This window comes from Coccidioides posadasii, chromosome 2 (genome assembly GCF_018416015.2).
Source record: "Coccidioides posadasii str. Silveira chromosome 2, complete sequence".
Taxonomy (NCBI): Eukaryota; Fungi; Ascomycota; class Eurotiomycetes; order Onygenales; family Onygenaceae; genus Coccidioides; species Coccidioides posadasii.
In genome coordinates this window covers 773,688-786,112 of record NC_089408.1, presented here as the reverse complement: position 1 = coordinate 786,112, position 12,425 = coordinate 773,688, and the positions used below count along the sequence as shown (strand labels likewise).

Sequence of the window (12,425 nt, the reverse complement as noted above, 5' to 3'; positions counted from 1 at the left end):
GCACAGGCTGTGCCATCACTTCCCATGTACCAGCCATCCTCAGACTTTCATTTTGTTAGGTGAATGCTTGTAATTGACGTAGCTACGGGTGTGACGGGAAACTACCCAGAAGTCCATCTTCCCTTGAGAATGGGTGAATAAGCTCTAATTCTGAACATGTTTTGGTACTCTTGATCTTCTGTAAGAGCTGTTGTTTGAAGTCATGGCAACAGCAAGTACCAGAGTGTACCACCATAACAGACTCTTCATGTTCATGTTGGGGTATTTCTTTGTTGATTTCTTTAAAACATGTTCAGAATTAGAGCTCATTCACCTGTTCTCAAGAGAAGATGGACTTCTGGGTAGTTTCCTGTCACGCCTGTAGCTATGTCAATAATCGGCTTTCTCCGCAGTGCCAGGTTGTGTGAGCACCAGCGGAAGCGCTCCTAATTTCTTTGTTGGCGTTATAGCTCCTTGGCCGGCGAGGGTTGGCGAAGGACGTATGTTCTTTTCGCATGCCGTTGAATCAAAGTGAAATGGGAGGGGACAAGCGTGCCGGGAAGATGACCTCAGTATGGCGTAATTGCTTTGGTTTTATTTTGGGGCTTTTAGCACTCATAAGCGGCTACGGGACAACTGAACAGTGGAGTCACCGTGGGCCCTTGGACCATCTTGGACCGGGTCCTGCGAATTCCCGCCGAAAATCACGCTTCCAGTCCACGCATTCCAAGAGCGTATCGATATCATCCGGCTGCCGGATAATCAGTCGGTCCGATCGGCAACTCCGTGAGGTCAGCGCTTCGTGTTTGCCCTGGTCTGCGGCGGAACGGCCCCCCGCATATCGTAGAATGCCTTCCATCGGTTCCAAGATCCTTCTTTAGAAGCAGGTTGATGTAACCAACAGCGCTAAAAGAAAAGGGGGTTCTTGCACAGCAGCGCGCGCTCATGGCCGACGAACCTAAGCCTCCCATCAACCTTTTTCGTGGTTGGCCCAATCCTTCCCTCCACCCCACCTCCGCCCTCCAAGCCGCTGCCACAACCGTCCTCCTCAACCCAGCCCTCTCCACGCCCGCATTGGGTTATGGCCCTGATGAGGGTGATCCGGGGCTTCGCGCCGAAATCGCCAAGTGGCTAACGGAGTTCTACTCACCGAACGACCCAATCACAGCGGACCGGATCTGCATCTCGGGCGGTGCAAGTCAGAATCTGGCATGCGTGCTGCAGGTGTTTAGCGACGCCGAGTACACGAAGCGCGTGTGGATGGTGGAGCCAACATATTACCTTGCCTGTAGGATTTTCGATGATGCGGGCTTCGCCAATAGGCTGAGGGCTGTGCCGGAAGATCCTGAGGGAATTGACATTGGCTTTTTGGAGAGGGAGTTGGAGAAGTGCGAGGACGGGACGGGACCTTTCGAACCGGTATGGTAAGATCCTGGTCTTGATATGCCTGTGACGAGGGTGGTATTGCGTCTGGTTAACGCTTCGCTCACGTCCTCCATTGGATCCAGAACTCGAAGAGCCCGCGGCCGTGGAGAAAGATATACAAGCATATTGTTTATGCTGTACCAACATTTTCTAATCCATCGGGCCGGATAATGTCAACGCGTCGACGGGAACAGTTAGTGCGCTTGGCTCGGAAATTTGACGCCCTAGTCATCACCGACGATGTATACGACTTCCTGCAGTGGAAATCTGATTCACCGTCTGCAGCAGAACATCCCAGGAAAGCTGTAGCACCTCGATTAGTTGACATCGATCGAGTTCTTGATGGAGGGCCAAAGGATGCATTCGGTAATGTGGTAAGCAACGGTAGCTTCAGCAAGTTAATTGGCGCAGGCTGCCGGGTTGGATGGGCAGAAGGGACAGCGAAGTTTGCGTATGGCGTGTCTCAAACGTGAGTTAACAGAAGCTCGGGGATGATTCATGACTTATATTGAGACATGTGGGAATTTTGGCTGATATATGTGCTTCTGGCGCAGCGGGTCTTCCCGATCAGGTGGAGCGCCATCGCAACTCACGTCGACATACGTTCGGGAACTGCTGTCTGCCAGTTTCTTGCCAGACTATATCGATAACACCCTACGCCCCGTCTATGCCAGAAGGCACTGCATCATGCTCACAGCGATCCGGGATAACCTTACGGAACCGGGAGTCCGGCTGGTCAAAGAATCCAACAAGTTTTCGGGAGGATACTTTGTTTGGCTAGAGCTTCCAGCAGGGATAAAGGCGAGTCACTTGGCTTCAAAGGCCCAGGAAGAAGAGAGCCTCTTGATCGGAGCAGGAACCATGTTTCGGGTGGAAGGTGACACAAGTAATCAAGAGAGTCGTCATAACTTAGAACGATATGTCCGGCTTTGTTTCGCTTATGAAGAGGAGCAAAATCTGACAAAGGGAGTGGAAAGGTTGGCCAGCCTGATCCGGCGATATATGCGTACACTGGAGACGTAACAGCACGGTCATGGGAGATCGTTGCTAGGCAGAAGTGAGAATTCAGAAAATGCGGGACGCTCAAGCTGCCCTAGTATTCCTTGTGTCTACACACGTCCTCCCCGTTCTGGTACGTTGGGAAGACTTTTTGGGCTCTCGCAGGTTCAGCAGGCCGGTATTGCCTTCAAAGTTGCGTGGCACCCCGCGTAGCCAGCACCGTCGCTGCAACCACACCCCCCACGAGCCAGTTGATTAGATCCAGTATGACAAACCTTGGAGCCCATTGGATTGAAAACTAGCAGGGCGTATATTGTGGTGACGTCCTCCTTATCATAATCCCATCGTTAAAGCTCATCTCCACCGGACACGCGAGCCAGAGTCCAGTCTGCCCAAGAAAATGGTTTTCCGTGTGACCCAGGTGGCAGGGTGAAGGTATGCAGATCGCGACATATTTTTCTTTCCAGATATTCTGCTTGGCTCAAGGCGTTGTAAAATGAGAGATGGAGGGGTGAAATGTATCCAGCGTGTCTGAAGAGCGTGGGACAGCCTGCTTCGTGTGTCCAAGGAACCATGGCCAGGTGAGATTCTGGCTGTCGGCTCGGCTGCCCTTCCAGGCAGTACCCTGTGTCGTCTGAAGCTTCAGTTGCCAGGTTTCGGGAGTTCCCCAGCAAAATCGTAAAGTAGACAATTTAAGGCAGAGGCGGCGGGTTCCGGGAATCGGAATTTTCCCGGAATTTGGGGAAAACAGGCGACCCTGATCTTGCCGCTTGATTTGGAATGTCGATGAAGCTGGTTTTCAACAAAAAAAATCTTTGGTTCCGAGCAAAAGCAATTCGAACTATCGCACCGATCGGCAACCCCCAGAAGCATGATGGCCTGGCCGAGTGTTTTGGCGACCCCTGTCACCGCCCGCTTGATTGGCTGGCATCAGCTGCTGGCCGCACGGGAGGCCATCCTCGGCTCCAAGCAGATGCGAGCGGGCAAGGGAGGCTGTGGGGCGACGACTCTGCACTCGGCCTGCCCCCCTGTCGCCCTCGTCGGCACCGCTGTCTTCCTGCCGTAGCGCCAGCCGTCCTGGGGAGGGGATTTCTCCAGGCGTTTCAAGATCACTGAAATTTGAGAAGCCAGGTATGATTACTCTGTACGAAGTACGGAGTGCAAAGGCAAGAATCGGAGGACGGCGGCTGTGATGGGAAACAATATATGTGACGGACTTGGCTTCTCACAGCAGATTGTGATTACCCCCCCCCTTTTCCCCTTTTTCCCGGCGCCGTCGCAAACGATCCTAACTGGGTGGTCAAATGATCCGACATCATCGTTCGGTCGGGCAGGAAACTGATCTGGTCATAAGGCCTGGAGAGTCGGACATGCGTTTTTCCCAACAGGGCTCCGAGAACGCCGTCATGTCGTCTACCAACAGCCCACCGTCCCTGGCATCGCCAGCGGATCCCCAATATAAGACGTAATCTCCGCCGACTGTGTCGCCCAGGTCTGGAAACAATGGAAGTAGTAACTCCGTGTTCATTTTGTCGGTTTTGTTCCCTTGTCCAAGTCCTGGGATTCTGCCCCATTTCGAGGTACTCCCGGTTCGTGATTGCTCTCCTCTTGCGTTTCATGATAAAGAACACACCGGCTTTCCTGGCGCGTGCAGGGGAGCTCGCGGTTTTGAGGCCCGTTACTGGTTAGGGGCCGGTGAACGAGTCCAGAAGGAGATTAGTGAGTGAGCTCTAAATTCTTAGTGGCGTTGAAATTTGATTCTTCACACACCAGTGGAGGTACGATCCGCAATCTAGTGGCTGTCAGGCCGTAGATGACCCCCTGATATAAACCTTCACTGCGCCGGGGACAAAGACGGCCTCCGACCCTATGCACACAGTCTCTTGTTGCAGACGTCAGACAAAGCGAGCGCTCCTCATTGACAGCCTTGCACTCCCATTCACTCCTTTGAATGCCCATTGTCTCCTTGCCAGTGTTGCTGTCACTGTGCAACACTGCTGCCATTCTTTTTTCATTGTCGTGATAGATCCAATGTGAAGAGAATCCCACCTTGGCCTTCACCCTCCTTCACTTTTTATGGGCACAGGTTGTCAAGGAAAAGTCTGACGCGAGATCCCAGCCGTGTCTTGAGAAGTCGACATTCACTCCTTCACGTCATCGTCCTTCCTTCCCACCCCACACTGCCTGAGCTCTCTCTCGCTCTCTCTCTCCCCCCTCTTCTCGCGTGGAATAAAATCCCCAGTCTGCAGCGACCTCATCTTCGGTTCCAGGTGCTGGTCAGCGCGAACCATTTCACTCCCTTTGCAGATCACCAGGCTTAGGGGTTCTATCAAGAATCAATCTGCATCCTCGATTGTCTATTACTCGTTATATATATAATCATGGCTAGAAAATTCGAAACAGCCTTCTTCGCTTTACAGTTTCTCCTTCTGTTCCTCTCTTCAATTCCCTTCTCCAATGCCGCGCCTACGCCTCAACCCCAACCTTCGACCCAAGCGGCCGACTACTGGCTGGCGTCAATAAAGCGACAGGGCAAAGCGGCCTTTAATACTGATGGTAATTATCAAATTTTTCGAAACGTGAAGGAGTTTGGTGCAAAAGGTAACTTGGAACAACTTATCTGTCCCATCGCAAAATATCCCATGATATCTCTATGTTGACGTTTATGCCCCAGGTGATGGCTCAACCGATGACACTGAGGCCATCAACAAGGCCATCTCTACCGGAAACCGATGCGGCTTGGGTTGCGACTCGTCCACTGTCACCCCTGCTCTTGTTTACTTCCCTCCAGGCACATACGTTGTTTCAAAACCCATTATCCAGTACTACTACACCCAGTTGGTTGGCGATGCCGTCAACCTCCCGGTGATCAAGGCGGCGTCGAACTTTGCCGGCATCGCGTTGATCGATGCTGACCCATATACCGACGAAGGCAACAACTGGTACACGAACCAGAACAACTTCTTCCGCCAAATCCGTAACTTTGTTATCGATTTGACCGGTTTGGACAGGGGCACGGGAGCAGGTATTCATTGGCAAGTGGCCCAGGCGACTAGTTTGCAGAACATTCGATTTGAAATGGTTCGCGGAGGTGGTGATGCGAACAAACAAATAGGTATTTTCATGGACAATGGCTCTGGTGGTTTCATGACCGACTTAATCTTCAATGGTGGGAACTACGGCGCTTTCCTGGGCAATCAGCAGTTTACTACCAGGAACCTGACCTTCAATGAATGCAATACCGCGATCTTTATGAACTGGAACTGGGCATGGACCTTCAAGTCCGTCACCATTAACAATTGTGGCGTAGGCCTGAACATGTCCAACGGCATTACCAACCAGACTGTCGGCTCCGTTTTGATTCTGGACAGCAAGGTGAGCAAAACACCCAAGGGCGTCGTCACCGCATTCGACAGTGGTGTACCAGCGACCGGTGGGACGTTAATACTGGATAACGTTGAGTTTTCCGAATCCAGCGTCGCCGTATCTGGGGTGACTGGAGAAACGATCCTCGATGGAAATTCTGTTGTAAAACACTGGGTTCAGGGCCATGCTTACCTTCCTGGGTCCACCTCTGATGCTTCCAAATTGAAGAGGTTTGCTCCCGAGAGCGAACCAGAACCAGCGGATCGCGTGAAGGTCGTTACAGTTTACGACTGTCCCACTCCACTGCCGGCTGCTACTGATTCTGGTCCTGTGGAACTCCCTCCACAAGCTCCATCCACAGCTGCTCCGTCCGACACCGTTGCTCCGCCAGGACAGAGCCCAAGTTCTCCGCGTCAGCCAGAGTCCTCTGAAGTCTCGCCGTCACAGACGACCGTCTCCTCACCGCCAGCCCCCACGCCCTCGCAGTCTGAGACTGAGAGACCTTCCGGAACTTGCGCCAGCACACCAGTTGCGAGGACCCGAGTCCAATCACAGGTGCCAGGGCCCTCCAAGCCCGCTGTTCTCCTGGACGGGTCCGGCAAGGTTTTTGAACGCGCGAAACCACAGTACGAGAACGTTCCGGCATCCTCTTTTATCAGCGTCAAATCAGCAGGTGCCAAAGGTGATGGCAAGACTGATGACACAGAAGCTATCCAAAGAGTTTTGGACAGCGCAAAGCCAGATCAAATTGTTTACTTTGATCACGGTGCCTATCTGATCACTAATACGGTCAAAGTTCCAAAGAACATCAAGATCACCGGTGAGATCTGGCCGTTATTGATGGCCACCGGACCTGCTTTCTCCGATGAAAAGAACCCCATTCCCATGCTTCAGGTCGGCCAGCCAGGCGATAAAGGCGTTGTCGAAATCTCCGACTTGATGCTTGAGACCAAAGGTCCGGCTCCTGGTTGCATTCTGGTTGAATGGAATATCCATGAAGAGACACAAGGATCGGTTGGAATGTGGGATGTCCATCTTAGAGTCGGTGGTTCCGCAGGCACCGAGCTGCAGAGTGACCGCTGCGCCAAGACACCAAATTCCACCACCACGCCTGACCCTGAATGCGTCGGTGCCTTCATGCTGGTCCATCTTACCGAGTCAGCCTCTGCGTACTTTGAGAATACCTGGTTCTGGGTTTCGGACCATGAGCTGGATCGGTCTGACCACGGACAAATCAACATCTATAACGGCAGAGGTGTTCTCATCGAGAGTCAAGGCCCAGTATGGATGTATGGGACGGCTTCTGAGCACAACACCCTTTACAACTACCAGGTTCATAATGCCAAGAATGTCTACATGGCTCTGATCCAGACAGAAACACCGTTAGTTCACCCGTCTCACATTGCCTTAAGCTGCTATTGACATCAAAAACAGATATTTCCAATCCAACCCGGATGCCCTAGTCCCGTTTGCGCCAAATGCGAAATTTAACGACCCAACCTTTGGCGACTGCACAACCGCGGCCTGCAAGAAAGCATGGGGCCTCCGTGTCATTCAGTCAAGCGACGTCTTCCTTTACGGAGGCGGCTTGTACAGTTTCTTCGAGAACTACGGCCAGGAATGTCTCCAAACGGAATCCTGCCAGCTTAACATGATCGAGGTCGAGTGTTCTCAGGTCTACCTGTACGCAATCAGCACAAAAGCGAGTACGAACATGATCACATCTGGCGGCAAGGGTCTGGTGTTGCAGAAGGACAACCGAAACAACTTCTGCTCCACCGTTGCGTTTTTCCACCAGGGACTATAGGTTGGAGAATTATGGGGTATTTCCCCTTGCGGATAATGTGTAGATATTCCTAACCTCCTTCGATGTATGTATGTTTTAAAATATGAGACTCCATGATAACACTTTTAGCCATATTCTGAATAGAGATTCATCCTCAGACTGAAAAAAAAAAGGAGAAGAAGAAAATGAAAGAGAAAAAAAAAAAGAGGTCGATATAAGCATAAATGAACCAAGTTGTTACTACTATTTTAACTCCTTGTGTGCCTTTCCTGCGTAAATAAATTGAGTACAGGATGGCTACACACATTAGAAGTCTTCAAAAAACATCTTAATAAATAACTACATCACTCCAGGATAATCTTGTATCCCTCGTTGCAAAATACAGCAACGTCAGATCAAGTATCCATATAGTTGTATAGCCAGGCATCTCAACTCAACCTTTGCAAACTTGGCCTAGACAAAGTGGTGATTGTGTCACTTTCCCACCTTTTGAGTTTGAGTGGTGTACCTAGCATGCTTTGGGGCAATTATCTTCTTACAGTCTATGATGGCATGCTATTGTTAGGATATGTAAATTGAGCTGCAGAGATATGCACTGCAGCTCACTTGAAGATAATAATAGACTGATGTCTCTGAAGGATGCTGTCTTTGTGGTATCTGATAGTCCCAGCCCAGAAGGTGTTCTCCTGTGCAGGTCGTGACAGTTGTAGAGATTGCAACTGTGTTGCAGCAAACACCATTTGCTGTTCTTCACTCATCGAATACTTTCAACTCAGAATGGGAGACCTGCATATTTCTCTCTCTCCATCAACTAAAGCATGACCAAACATGTCTGATATTACTGATGCTGCAAGCGCAAGTAACATCTCACCCTTGGGACTCAAGTCTTCCCAAGTCAAGAATAAGGTACAGTAAAGATGCACTCCGTATTTGTTATGAAATACAGTTTTGTCTACATTTCTTCTTGTGGTCTGCTTTCTTGAAGCCTGTCCTGTTCAACTTTTTTTTGCAATTTGCTTGAAAGAATGATTACTCTCAGCTGTGCCACAATGCATACTACCTCAGCTGGGTGGTGTAACTATATGACAAAATATGTTCATTTGAGCAGGTACCTTGATCTAAATTCCCTTCAATTGCTATTCAGAGAATTTCTGACTGATGGATTTTTTGGGGCCAGTACTCCGTACTGCTTCTTTTATTGTGAGGGAGAAGTTTGCTCGCTCGTATTTTTAATAGAGCATGTTTCCTATGTTGCTAGGCATTAAAGCAATTCAAGCAGAGCTGTGCTCTCCTCTGTATCTCAAGAGTTCACCTCATTCTTATCACATCGTTAACTTTTAAGACGCGAGGACATTCCATATGTCGTCCCTCAACACTCCGTCAATGGTACTGTTCCCTTGGCAACATATTTCCGGTAACATGGAAATTTCATTGGTGGGAATTGATCAGGAGTTAACCCTATCGACTACATGCACGAAAAGTAAGTGCGAATTTGCGCAGAGAGCGGTGTAATCGCCTTGGAGGTGACGGGAGAACCCCTGTTGACCTCATGGCAGATATGTTATCTCCGGAGTGCTCGGCCTAGACTCCAGGGATATTCGACGAAATATGCTCGCCCCGACGTCAACCCCATCCCTTTACGGAATACTCGATACACGGAGGGGCGCCTTTGGTGGGGACGTTGAACGACGGGCCTCGAGTGGCTGAGCGACCAGCCGCCTTGCATGCCTTGCACGGCCCATCTCGTGAATACGTGGGCGGGAAGCAAGTTGTCTCTCCGAGCGCATTCTTCGAAACACGCTCGTCTGTCACCTACACCCAGCCCAGTCATGAACCACCAGTGTTTGAGGGTGTCTTCTATGCTGCCTGGGCATCGAAACTAAAGTTCAGAAGTCCTTTTCCCAGTCCTGTGTTTTTTCGACTCACGAATTTTCTTAAAAAAAAAAAAGAAAACAAAAACTCGTCGAGCAAATTCACTGGGTGGGCAGGCCGAAGCTCCTGTACAGGAGTCTATAGTTATATAAATTCCTTTCCACGCGCTTTTTAAGAATTTGTGCTATAATGTCCGCCGCTCTAGATACCTCCAGGGGCGCGAAACCCGCCACCAGAAAGCCCAAGGCCACACGCTCCCGTAACGGCTGCTGGACCTGTCGCTCGCGAAAGAAAAAATGCGACGAGACGCACCCGGAGTGCATGCAGTGTCTGAATAAAGGGCTAAAATGTGAAGGCTATGAAGCGCGGTTGAAGTGGGGAAATGGGGTTGCGTCCCGGGGATACTTGAAGGGCATGAATTGTCCGATCATGGTGATGGGTCCTGGTGAGAATGGGAACATGCGCAAGGTGGGTGGCTCGAGTAAAGATTCTCCAGATTCAGAGGCGGGGAGAGTAGCCGCAGCAGCACCAGCAGCAGGAGGAGGAGGAGAAGGAGGAGGAGGAGGAGGAGGAGGAGGAGGAGGAGGTCGTGCTCGTGCTCGTGCTCGTGGTGTGAAGCGACGCACTGAGTCCCAGACCGAGGTGGAGGATTCTTCGGCGGATGGCTCGCCCCAGTCGGCCGCGTCGCTTTCGTCGTCCCTGTCGTCATCGTTGGGGAGCTTTGACCAAGAGTTGTTTCGAGAATGTACGATACCTACCGTTATCGAGAACGTTTGTTGAGAAGTTTTTAATGATGATAAACATTTAGTCAAACAATGGGGATCGCAGTATCTCTCGATGGGATCTGACAATGGCTATTCTCCATTTGGGGAAGTTCTATCATATTGCGAGGAATCCGAATCGCTTATGGCGAACTGTCTGATGTTCCAACTTTCTCTTCATCCGGAATACAACGAAAGACACGAAGCGTATTACGCGGAAGCACTGCGCCTCTTTCGTCAGGATGTCTGTGACCACGCGAGAAGTCTAAAGGACGCGACGTTGATAGCTGGGATTCTGCTAAGCTCTATAGGTGTATGTTTCATCCTCCTGCGTTTTTTCCCCCCCTGGGCCCAAGACATTAACCGGGAGGCCGAACCTAGATGCAAAACTGTAAATCGTGGACTATGCATCTCAATGGACTCTACACGATCCTACAGCATCGAAAGGTCGCTCAGAATCAGACCCCCATCGCATCTGAACTTATCTCCACGATTGGCTTCCTCGATCTACCATCTCATATCGTTGGTCGCCAAACCCCCACGCTGAACATATGGAGAGATTACTGTCGTGGGAAAACCGGTAGGGAACCCAGCAGCGGCATACCGTATAGCCTACTAGACATCTTCTCCATGATCTCCGAGCCAAACGCAGAGTGGCGATTCTGGACCTGGATCCCGGAGGGCCCTGGAAGGACCACTTTCAGCGATATGGTCTGGGAGATGACGAGGCTCGCGGGAATAATCCGCGCGAGAGGAGATCATCGGCGCGGCGGCATCCCTATTGGCCAACGCGTGAGCGCCAACAATGAAGTTTCCCTGCCGCCGACAGACGCCTTGGTCGAGCGCATCTTGGGCCAGCTCGAGAGCCTGTACGACCATCCCGCGGACGTCACGCCTGCGATGCTCAACCTGCTTCTGTTTCCTGCGTTCACGGTGGGAACTCAGTACAACCTTCTAACCCCGAAACAGAAGATCTTTCTGGAGGATTTCTGGGGAGAGTTTTTCGTCGATGACGGTAGCCCTCATCTCCAGCTGCCGTTGAAGGTGCTGCGTGAGGTTTGGGCGACTGGGAAGACTGCAGATCAGATTGCTCGAGATTGGGATGCGGAAGTAGGGCTGTTCTGAGGCTGGGAGGCACATTTCATGTTTAAGCCTTACCCTGTACAGAGTAATAGTTGGATGATTATTTTGCGATAGGCCGAAGTTGATGGGAGATTGGATGCACCACCGTCTTTCCAGCGCAACGCAGCCGTCAACGCAAATTCCTTGAAGTGTCCAGGTTGCGATGACGCAACGATATATATGCGGAGAGATGGCCGAGTGGTCTAAGGCGTTCGATTTAAGCTCGAATAACGAAAGTTGCGTGGGTTCGAACCCCACTCTCTCCATTATCCTAATTACTCTGTTTTTTTCCCTCTCTCTCCATGATCTAATTATTCTCTTTTTTTCCCTCTTCTATCTCTCTGTTTTTTGCTTTCTTTTCTTTTTTCTTTCTCTCTCTTCACAGTTGACAAAATTTTTTTTTTTTTTGATCTGCTTTTCATCATGCGATAGTATCAGTCAGCTAGCTGCACATGAATCTCAATTTGCTTGTATGGAGTTGTCTGGTGCTCCCATCATCTGTGATCTTCCTCCTCTCGCCAGCCAGAAGTCGCACGAACCCAGACTTCCCGGGAGGATTCCGGTTTCCAACTGGCGCACCACGGAGTCAAGGGGACCCTGCGCGCGACGAAGAGGTACAAGGTTTGTTGGCCCGAACCCCCACAGTTCCAACAGACAGCGTGTGCATACATACCTCCGTACTCAGCCCCCTTGGTCACACTAAACCTGGGAGGAGTCATCTGGGGGGAGGGCTTGCTCAGACTCTGGGGAAGCCGCTTTTACAACCAAAGACAGCAGCGGAGCGAGCCTGAAATTATTCCGTAGCATGTGATGGGTACGGGAGTACGAAAGCATGGTTCACTAGCACGATGGTCGTTCTCCTGGGAACGGGTCTGGCGTCCACCTTAGCGTCTGAGTGAAAATGAGCTTCTTCTTCATAAACTTTCCACATCGAAAGGCCTGTTTGACTTTTGATGTCAGACACTGATGTTCCAGAACGATGACAGGGTTGGCACGCTTGATTCAAGTGACTCAGAGAGAGCAGACAGAGAGATGGAATCGCTTGTTTGTCTTTTTTTCCCCCGCTCTAAACTTAGAATTTCGTCGTCGATTTAGGTATGCACATGGGCGGGATG

The 12,425-nt window shown here is 50.7% G+C and overlaps 3 protein-coding genes across 3 annotated transcripts; all 3 read left to right on the top strand.

Annotated features, from left to right (window-relative positions):
* Window positions 1–924: 924 nt before the first annotated feature.
* On the top strand, window positions 925–2,537 carry D8B26_002763 (putative secondary metabolism biosynthetic enzyme; the record flags this gene model as incomplete). The annotated part of the gene is made up of 3 exons (XM_003068908.2): window positions 925–1,398; window positions 1,488–1,873; window positions 1,959–2,537. The coding sequence occupies 3 exons, from the start codon at window positions 925–927 to the stop codon at window positions 2,425–2,427; spliced, it is 1,329 nt and encodes a 442-aa protein (XP_003068954.1). The 3' UTR covers window positions 2,428–2,537.
* Window positions 2,538–3,382: 845 nt separating this feature from the next.
* D8B26_002762 (uncharacterized protein) lies at window positions 3,383–7,712 on the top strand. Its single transcript, XM_066123942.1, has 3 exons — window positions 3,383–5,004; window positions 5,078–7,151; window positions 7,204–7,712. The coding sequence occupies exons 1-3, from the start codon at window positions 4,785–4,787 to the stop codon at window positions 7,574–7,576; spliced, it is 2,667 nt and encodes an 888-aa protein (XP_065980017.1). The 5' UTR covers window positions 3,383–4,784; the 3' UTR covers window positions 7,577–7,712.
* A 1,417-nt stretch (window positions 7,713–9,129) lies between these two features.
* Window positions 9,130–11,548, top strand: D8B26_002761 (uncharacterized protein). The gene is made up of 3 exons (XM_003068910.2): window positions 9,130–10,172; window positions 10,236–10,501; window positions 10,570–11,548. Exons 1-3 carry the CDS (start codon window positions 9,617–9,619, stop codon window positions 11,311–11,313), a joined length of 1,566 nt encoding a protein of 521 aa, XP_003068956.2. The 5' UTR covers window positions 9,130–9,616; the 3' UTR covers window positions 11,314–11,548.
* Window positions 11,549–12,425: the final 877 nt, after the last annotated feature.